The sequence below is a fragment of the Rutidosis leptorrhynchoides genome, chromosome 3, assembly GCF_046630445.1.
Source record: "Rutidosis leptorrhynchoides isolate AG116_Rl617_1_P2 chromosome 3, CSIRO_AGI_Rlap_v1, whole genome shotgun sequence".
NCBI classification, from domain to species: domain Eukaryota; kingdom Viridiplantae; phylum Streptophyta; class Magnoliopsida; order Asterales; family Asteraceae; genus Rutidosis; species Rutidosis leptorrhynchoides.
Genome location: NC_092335.1, coordinates 159,373,902 through 159,384,391, shown reverse-complemented (window position 1 = coordinate 159,384,391; position 10,490 = coordinate 159,373,902). Strand labels below are relative to the sequence as shown.

The 10,490-nt window shown below is 33.8% G+C and overlaps 1 protein-coding gene across 1 annotated transcript; it reads left to right on the top strand.

The window, feature by feature from the left end:
• Nucleotides 1–8,250: 8,250 nt before the first annotated feature.
• Nucleotides 8,251–10,114, top strand: LOC139900536 (uncharacterized). Its single transcript, XM_071883302.1, has 5 exons — nt 8,251–8,425; nt 8,540–8,820; nt 8,929–9,086; nt 9,460–9,886; nt 9,950–10,114. The coding sequence occupies exons 1-5, from the start codon at nt 8,251–8,253 to the stop codon at nt 10,112–10,114; spliced, it is 1,206 nt and encodes a 401-aa protein (XP_071739403.1).
• Nucleotides 10,115–10,490: the final 376 nt, after the last annotated feature.

Sequence of the window (10,490 nt, the reverse complement as noted above, 5' to 3'; positions counted from 1 at the left end):
CCATAGCAATTTGATTCACTCAAAACTGATTTAAAATGAAGAAGTTATGGGTAAAACAAGATTGGATATTTTTGATCTTTTTAGCTACGAGAAATGTTTAACAAATCTATACAAATCATATCCTAGCTAACTTATATTGTATTATACATGTATTCTAATATATTATATAATCTTGGGATACCATAGACACGTATGCAAATGTTTTGACATATCATATCGACCCATGTATATATATTATTTGGAATAACCATAGACACTCTATATGCAGTAATGTTGGAGTTAGCTATACAGGGTTGAGGTTGATTCCAAAAATATATATACTTTGAGTTGTGATCTAGCCTGAGACGTGTATACACTGGGTCGTGGATTGATTCAAGATAATATATATCGATTTATTTCTGTACATCTAACTGTTGACAACTAGTTGTAGGTTATTAATGAGGACAGCTGACTTAATACACTCAAATCTTTAAAACATAATAAAAATGGTTGTAATTATATTTTGATCATACTTTGATATATATATATATACATATTTGTATAGGTTCGTGAATCGATCCGTGGCCAAGTCTTATTTCCGAGGAGGGAAATATCTGTGAAAGTGAGTTATAGTCCCACTTTTAAAAATCTAATATTTTTGGGATGAGAATACATGCAGGTTTTATAAATGATTTACAAAATAGACACAAGTACGTGAAACTACATTCTATGGTTGAATTATCGAAATCGAATATGCCCCTTTTTATTAAGTCTGGTAATCTAAGAATTAGGGAACAGACACCCTAATTGACGTGAATCCTAAAGATAGATCTATTGGGCCTAACAAACCCCATCCAAAGTACCGGATGCTTTAGTACTTCGAAATTTATATCATATCCGAAGGGTGTCCCGGAATGATGGGGATATTCTTATATATGCATCTTGTTAATGTCGGTTACCAGGTATTCACCATATGAATGATTTTTATCTCTATGTATGGGATGTGTATTGAAATATGAAATCTTGTGGTCTATTGTTACGATTTGATATATATAGGTTAAACCTATAACTCACCAACATTTTTGTTGGCGTTCAAAGCATGTTTATTCTCAGGTGAATACTAAGAGCTTCTGATGTTGCATACTAAAATAAGGACAAGATTTGGAGTCCATGTTTGTATGATATTGTGTAAAAACTGCATTCAAGAAACATATGTCGATGTAATATATTTCTATTGTAAACCATTATGTAATGATCGTGTGTAAACAGTATATTTTAGATTATCATTATTTGATAATCTACGTAATGCTTTTGAAACCTTTATTGATAAAATAAAGGTTATGGTTGTTTTAAAAATGAATGCAGTCTTTGAAAAACGTCTCATATAGAGGTCAAAACCTCGCAATGAAATCAATTAATATGGAACGTTTATAATCAATATGAATGGGACATTTCAATTTAATCACATGATATATAACCTATAACATATAAACAGTTATTATGTAATGAAAGAAAGTTATAGTATATAGTAACAATAGGCAACCACAACCTGCTAGTACTAGCAGAACCAACCGGGACAACTTAACCAAAAACTGGACTAGTTACCTGCTGCACACTATGGCAACCAAAAGAAAACCAAACGTAGTCTATTATATATATGCCTAATTCAGAAACCAACATACGTATGGTGAAGTAATAACAACTCAACCCTCACTCCAATTAAGGAAAAAACCCATGAGGTAGTATACATGGCAAATTAGACCCAATAACCAATAAGAATAACAATGTTGACCTTATAACCACCTACAGTGGCAATCATAACCCTAAGTATAGTTGCATTGGCAAATTACCATAAACAAAGACACTTATATTACCATAACAAAATTTCATACAAAGATAGCATCACTTATATTCATTAACTTCAATAAAAAGTAGCATCACAAATATACATTAATAAACACAGTTAGTATCATCAATAATATTCATCACAAATTACGATTTGATTGGATTGTTCTCATTCATACCTTTGCCATCTTTGACGAAAACTATTTCTGAAAGCTTCTTTAATAGGATTCTTTCAGACTTCCTTCTTCTTGTTGGAGGACTGGGTTTCATTCTGAAATTTGCAAGCTCTGCATCAATATGTTTAATCAATGGATCTTCCTTTTTATTAACTTCTTCATTAACATCTTCATCAAGGTGTTCTTTTTTGTCGTCTTCCATCACCATTTCTTCATCAACATCATCTTCAAACTCTGCATTTTTTTCTGCTTCATTAACTTTTTTAAACACTCCATCTTTTACTTCTCGAACCACATAATCTTCTTCCTCATCAACATTTTCTTCTTCTTCTTCGTTCATCACCATTTGGACATCAACATATGGAACAAACTATGCATCTGTTTCTGGTTCATTCACTTCTTCAATCACTGCATCTTCTTTTTCATTGACGTCATCATCAACATTTACATTTTCATCAGGCTTGTCTTTTTCAATATCCTGTTCATTAACAAACATGAAAAACTAATTGTATTAAGTAATTTAAAAGACTAGAAAAAAACAATATTAAGTTAAGTCAGTTACCTTTATATATATCTCATGTCTTACTAATTTTGTGGTGAACTTCTGATGTTGAACCCTTGGTTCGCGTTGTCTCGCCACCTCTTCATCATCAGCCTTCTCATTAACATCCTTTTCATCATCAACATCCTCTTCATCATCAACATCCTTTTCATCATCACCTTCCCCTACATCATCACCTTCCACTTCATTATCACCTTCATCTTCGTCATCACCTTCCACTTCATTATCACCTTCTCCTTCATCATCACCTTTATCTTCATCATCAGCCTTCTCATCAACATCCTATTCATCATCATCATTCGCTTCATCATCAACATCCTCTTTATCATCATCATTCCTTCATCATCATCATTCTCTTCATCATCAACATCCTCTTCATCATCACGCTTTTCATTTTCTTGATACTTCTCATTAGCAAACATGAAATATAAAATGTAGTAAGTAAGCATTTAAATATTGCAAGATAATAACATCAGTTAAATCAGTTACCCTCGTTCCTTTATCGTCTACTTTCTGTTTCTTTCTACTTTTGTTGTAGCTTATTGTGCTACTTAAACCCCTTGTTCGACCACCGTGTTCCTTCCCCACAAGAGTTAACAAGGCATCCCCGCCTTCTTTATCTGTCCTAACCTGGAAAAACAACACAAGTAATCAATTATAGAACAATTCTGAGTTGGTAAGTCTAAAAATATAAATATAAATATATTACAATTTTCTCTATAAGCGGCGCAATTGTTTCTGGACATATTGCTGTCTTCCCTGCATCATTCGACTTCATCCTTCCCAGCACACAATACCTCGCAGCATGATCTTTGATATCGTGGTATGGTGTACGTTGATCAAGATCATCTGCTTCTTTTTCCCATTGTGCTTTTTTCCTACGATATCCTGAACGACCAACTTGAGCATACTTTTCTTTTTCTTTTTTCAAAGCGTTTACCCTGCCTTATTCTCTAAGAGTATATACAGTGTAAATGCGATTAAAGAGCACATTAGTTACAATATCACAATGTAACTCCGAACCTATTACAAATCAAATGAATATCACTAACTCGTTTAGCAAACGTATCTTCGATTTCACAAAACTTTTTCCATTTTTCTGGAGTTATGAAATCGTAATCTTTTACTTCCATATAAGGAAGCTTGTCTACATCCATAAACGTTCGCAACTTGCGCTTGAATCTAGTAAACGCGGTGCACATTTTTGAAGTGTTGTATTTCGTGCAAAATCGTCTTTTATCTTATGAAGTTCCTATATAACTTAAACTAACGTAAGTGGTGAATGTTGTAACATATATAAATAACAAGTAGTTAAACAAAATCTTAGATTTTTATACCTTTATTTTCAACCATAATTTTTGTTTCTGATCAGGAGATACATGCTTCCAATCCTTTACAAGAAAATCACAATTGCTCCAAGTTAAAACTCCAATGTTGCTGGAAAAAAGCGCTTGGTTTTTTTCCAATCGCTTGGCCGTACTCGTCAAATTCAACCTTTAACTGAACCGCTGACTTGTTTTTCAGTTTGTTTACACTTCTCTTCTTATTTTTTTTTGTTGCAACTGTACACAAAATGCAATAGTAAACATACACATCTAAGCAAATGCATATACAACTTAAGATCATAGTACAGCAAACCTAGGCATATACACCTTAATATCATGACAAACACATGCAGTCTTCTTATTGTGTTATGAATAATACAGCAAAAACTTCACATATACACAATATGTAATAACAAGTAAATTGACCGACCTCATAACCAAACTCATTTGAAAGTCTAATTAAGCGACAATAATATTCTTATTTTCTGTGAACAAAAAAGAGTAATAACTTTAGATTATCAATTACAAAAGTAAATATAACTACTGATTGGAACTAACCTTAGAAATCAACTCTCTTGAAGGCATGGTAGCAAAGTATAATCTTGTACAGACCGAATCTAAAATAGAACAGGAATCGAATTGGGTATCGAACAATTAGGGTTTACAGATTCAATTGATTTGGGTTAATTCGGGGTTTTTTGTTGATCATAGATAGATAAAAAAAGAGAAATGATATAGACTTAATGGAATTATGATCGATAAAACTCAATTGATTTTGATTTGGGGGTTTTTTTTGTCACAAATAGAACATACGTGAGGGTTTTATAGAAAAGAAATGTAAAGTTATCAGGTTAACACAATTGCGTAGATGGTTAGGATGTTGCTTGGTAAAGAGGAGGTCGTGGGTTCAGGTCCCTTTTCCAAATTTTTCCATTCTTTATTACTATTGCTTATATTGTAATGTGTTAACTTTTGCAATGTTACTTGTAGATGGATCGAAATACTTGGATGTACAAGATAGGTCGTGCTAGCTACGAGTATATTGAAAGTCTTGATGAATTTATTACAAGTGCCGAGACTGATCAACGAAAAAAGGAAATACCACAATTAGTTGTCCTTGTAAGAAATGCAAAAATGCTCGGTGGTATACTGATTCAACCGATATCAAAAATCATCTAATTGTACACGGATTTATGAGAGGGTACACATGTTGGTCTTTTCATGGTGAAGCATTAGCTGATCGTAATACGCCTGTTTCGGATAACGATACTGATAATGAAGAAGATTCATACAATTGTGACAATAATGTTAATTTTGATGACATGTTTGACGATATGGATATGGAGGATAATGTTGCTGATAAGTATTATGACAGATTACAACAACTATTTGTTGACGCTGAAAAACCGTTATATACTAGTTGTATGAATTTTAAAAAACTTTCTGCCATTATAAAACTGGTTAACTTAAAATCAAACAATGGTTGGAGCGACACAAGTTTCACTAGCCTGTTAGAGTTGTTGAACAAAATGCTACCAGAACGTAATGAGTTGCCGGTTTCAACATACCAAGCAAAGAAATTGATATGCCCAATGGGATTGGAAATACAGAGAATACATGCTTGTCCAAATGATTGTATGCTATACAGGAATGAAGACAAAGACCTTCATCAATGTAAGGTATGTGGTTGATAACTCCTAAATTATACATGTTTTTGAATACATTTTGAGGAGTTATTTTGGCATATTAAAGTCATTTTAAGTACTTTAACATACAAAAATGGATAAAATGAAAAAAAAAAAGGTATTTTTAATGTTTTGTTTGAGAAATGTGTTAAAACGGGACTTAAAACAGGAAAAGGAACAAAGTATTGAAGAAATGCTGAAAATCTACGTGCTGTCACCGTTTTGGCCATATCTTGAGCATCCGGACTCCGTTTTTGACTAGCCACCTGTTAAAACGACCGCAAGACAAAAATTTACAACAAAAATGGAGGAAGGCACCGGATTGGATAAAGGGAAGCCACCGGCTTGGCCAAGGAAGCCGCTGGCTTCGGTCAAAAAGCCAATATTTTGCCGGGCAAGTTTTTCTTGGCCTCCAAGCTCAAATTTGAAGTGAAGCCGCCGGCTTGACATCCGAAGCCGCCGGCTTGGACCTAAAACACGTTTTCTTGAGCGTAACGATCAAGTTTTGAGTGGAGAAAAAGTCACCGTCAAGGAAAGCCGGGGGGCTTCTTTCGAAGCCTCCAGCTTAGCACGAATTTCGAGGTCTATAAATACTGGCAGAATTTTACAGTTTTCAATGTATCTTTTCATTATATCTCTCTCTAGTTATTACAAATTTCTTTAGTTTAGGGTTTAGTTAGGGTTTATTTTCAATGTAAAGTTACTCTCTTGCATTGGATTCACGTATAAATTCAAGTTAATGCAGTTTTTCTTATTCATCTTTATTGCTTTATAAGTCATAATCTTATACTTTATCGCATCTTTTCAATTATGTCTTTATTTATATTTAACTGCTTCTGTTTGTCTACCACTATAAACTAAACGCTCATAGTGGTTACGTGGACGAAAACTAACTTTGTCTGGGAATCAGATGAAGCCGCCGGCTTCACCAGTCAAAGCCTCCGGTTTGACTGGAACAAAGACGCCGACTTCGTGCTTCAACCCGTACAGTTTCTGGTTTTTCCAGATCCGTATAAACTTGAGTTTCTGTGATGATATTTAAACTGCTTTGAATCTGCTATGTTTTAATATGCTTGTTTTCCATGCTTAATGATTAGATAACTTGATTTTAGGATTGATTAGCACTTAATCCAACGATCTATTATTCAATTCATGCTACTTGTTTAGATCTAGTCAATCAAACTTGTTAAACTGGATTGCATGCAACTAAGTTAAACAACATGGTTAGTGATAAATCTGTTGAATATGAATTATGCTTATATAATAGAGTTTGATATTATTAGGATTAGTCGAAGATCCTCTGTTTGGATGTGTTTGATTAATGATTGCATGAAAACCAAGTAATAATTAACTTTTAGCTAGTAACTTGAGTTGATCTACTTGATGTTTAATAGCTTATATAATTTGTTAGTCTATTTGCATTTTGATCTGCATCATAAGGTTGATATGTATCATGTAATTGAATTGAACATGAAGAATTGAGATGTTAGTTATGCACATCACATATCTAGCATACGCTTTAAGTCCTGCTTATTAGATAATATGCAACACTTGTGTTAGCCTGTTTAGGGATAATGATTGGTCTATGGTTGTTATCTAGATTTGTGTTTATATAAGTTATGAAACCTGCCTAATATGATTCTCGTATGAGTTATTCGTTCATGTAACTTCTTTTATTTATAATTGCTTATCTTGAATCTTTATTCCATGTTTTATATTTTTTTATTTTGTTTATCTTTAATCATCTCTTTCCTAAGAGATAAAAATCAACAACCTTAAAAAGACATAAAAATCTTTACTTAGCTCTTTAATAAGAACTATGTTATATAATAAAATAACTTAAAACGCATCCACGTTCTCTTGGGATGATAACCTAAAATACTACATCTGATTGGGTTTTGTTGCTTGTTAGGGTGTTAAAAGTAAAATAAAGGTTTTATAAATTTAAAAGTTGAAAGGAAAATTAAGCAATACTGCACACACTTTTGACACATCAGTGGTACATCTAGGTATAAACGTGGAAAACTAACTGATGTTGATAGTGATGTGTCAGAAAATAGACCTCCTGCAAAATTATTGTGGTACTTGCCTATCATACCAAGGTCAAAGAGATTATTTGCGAATGCCAAAGATGAAAAATTATTATGTTGGCATGCTGAAGATCGTAAAAATGTTCGAAAAATACGACATGTGGCCGATTCACTTCAATGGAAAAATATTGATAACGATTTTGGACAATTTGGGGATGAGATACGTAATATAAGGTTCGAAATCAGTTCAGATGGAATTAATCCTTTCAGAGATTTGATTAGCCGCCACAGCACATGGCCTGTTCTTCTATGCATTTATAATTTTCCGCCTTGGCTATGTATGAAAATAAAATACGTAATGATGTCTCTTTTAATTCAAGGCCCAAAGCAACCTGGAAATGACATTGATGTTTATTTGTAACCATTAGTTGATGACATTATGGAATTATGGAGTACTAGCATACACGTTAATGATGCATACAAGAAAGAGTACTTCCAACTACGGGCAATGCTTTTTTGCACCATTAATGATTTTCCTGCTTATGGTAATTTGTCTGGATATAGTATGAGGGGGAAAAAGGCATGTCCTGTTTGTGAGAAAAAAATACTCACTCGATATGGCTCACAAATTGTAAGAAACTGACATTTATGGGGCATCGGAGAGAGCTTGCTGAGAATCACCCGTATCGCAAAAAATCGCAATTATTTGATGGTACTATAGAGGATAGAAAGCTACCACCACCATTGGATGGAGAAACTACACTCTATAAAGTTGCTAATATAAATGTTGTGTTGGGAAAAAAAGGTTTTGGTCCTCCCGAAGGTATTTGAAAGAAAAAGTCTATTTTTTGGAAATTACCGTACTGGAAACATTTACAAATCTGACATTGTCTTGATGTTATGCATATTGAGAAAAATGTATGTGAAAGTTTGATAGGGTTACTGTTGAACATTCCTAGAAAAACAAAAGATGGAATTAAAGTTAGAAGGGACATGGAAATAATGAAAATCAGACCAACGCTACAACCTAAAGATATTGATGGAAGGTCCACCAAGTTTCTTCCACCTGCCTGTTATACTATGTCGAAGTTCGAGAAAACTAAATTATGTGAATGTTTACATGGTATTAAGGTTCCATCAGGATACTCTGCTAACATTAGGAAGTTGGTTTCGATGAAAGATTTGAAGTTACTTGGTATGAAGTCACATGATTGTCATGTACTAATGACTCAGATGATTCCAATCACAATTCGTGGAATTCTACCCAACCATATTCGACACACAATAACAAAACTATGCTTATTTTTCAACATGATTCATTCGAAGGTGATTGATCCAGATGTGCTGGATGAATATCAAAGAGATATCATACTTACTCTTTGCAAACTTGAGATGTACTTTCCACCTTCTTTGTTTGATGTCATGGTTCACTTGGTATCTCATATTGTAGGAGAAATAAAGGCATGTGGTCCAGTTTTCTTACGGTACATGTAAACATTTGAAAGATATATGGGTATATTAAAAGGTTTTGTAAGGAACCTTAATCAACCAGAAGGCAGTATCGTTGAAAGATATGCTTCCGAAGAGGTGATCGAATTCTGCACAAACTATATGGATAGGTTTCAAAGTGTCGGGATTCCACAAAGTCGACCTGAAGGTAGACTTTCAGGTTAAGGGACCCTTGGGCGCAAGACGGGTTATTCAAATGTTGTCGATTATCACGATGCTCATTTCACTATCTTACAACACACTACATCTATTGATCCGTAAATACAAGAACACGTGTCATTATTGAAACAAGAAAACCCTAAAAAGAGTGCAAGATGGTTGGCTAAACAACATAAAAAACATTTTCAGAATGGTTGAAAGAAAAGTTAGGAGGACACTTCTAAATATTGATAAAATGGTCGAAGCTTTGGGATTCGCCCCCAAACATGTGATCCAATATCAAGGATATGACATCAATGAGTATACCTTGTACACCAAATATCAAGATAAGAAGAAAAAAATGCAAAATAGCGGTGTCACAGTGATAGCCTCATCGACGGAATTCACCATTGTCAATCGTGAAGAAAGATCAAGGATCGCTAAAAAATCTTGTTATGGTGTCATTCAAGAAATATGGGAGTTAGATTATGGTTCGTATAAAATACCCTTGTTCAAGCGTAAGTGGGTTGATACTGATGGTGGTGTTCAAGTTGATGAAGATGGTTTTACAACTGTTAATCTTTCGACCGATGGATATGCGTCAGAACCATTCTTTCTAGCAAAACTAGTTACTCAAGTATTCTTTATCGAGGACCCAAAGGATTGTAGATGGCATGTGGTTCAGTATGGAAAATGACAGATTGTTGGTGTCGAGAACGTTGTTGATGAGGATGAGTACGACCAATTTGACGAGTTACCGCCATTTTCAGTCGGTGTTGAACCTTTGAATGAAGTTGTTGTTGGAAATAATACAATCTACTTTAGGGAAGACCATGAGGAAGGAGGCGAGGTCACAGACACATAAAAATTGTTAAAACATATGATTTTTTTTGTACAAAAATGAATCTAATTTTTTTTAACTTATGCAACATATATGTCTTTTATTATTTTTTTTATCATGAACTATATATTTTATCTTACTACCTTTTAAATAATAACAATATATACAAATAATTCTAAAAAAACAAATGCACAGTATTCAATTTTATACCGGGAATAAAAACACTTCAACAAACCGCGACCACAAAACCATCCCACTTCTTCGTCTACCCTAAACCATCCCACTTCATTTTCAAACCACCAGAAACACCCGAATCCTTCATCCTAGAATGACGATTTTTCTAACCATGACGACGAAAGAACTCGATTTCGTCCTCACGGCTGAAGAAGCGTCGCAAATA

Coding starts and splice junctions, on each gene's coding strand:
- LOC139900536 (XM_071883302.1), top strand. CDS start 8,251: ATGGGGCATCGGAGAGAGCTTGCTGAGAATCACCCGTATCGCAAAAAA. Junction 8,426..8,539: donor AGGTTTTGGTCCTCCCGAAG/GTATTTGAAAGA, acceptor AAAGTTTGATAG/GGTTACTGTTGAACATTCCT. Junction 8,821..8,928: donor TGAAGTCACATGATTGTCAT/GTACTAATGACT, acceptor ATTCATTCGAAG/GTGATTGATCCAGATGTGCT.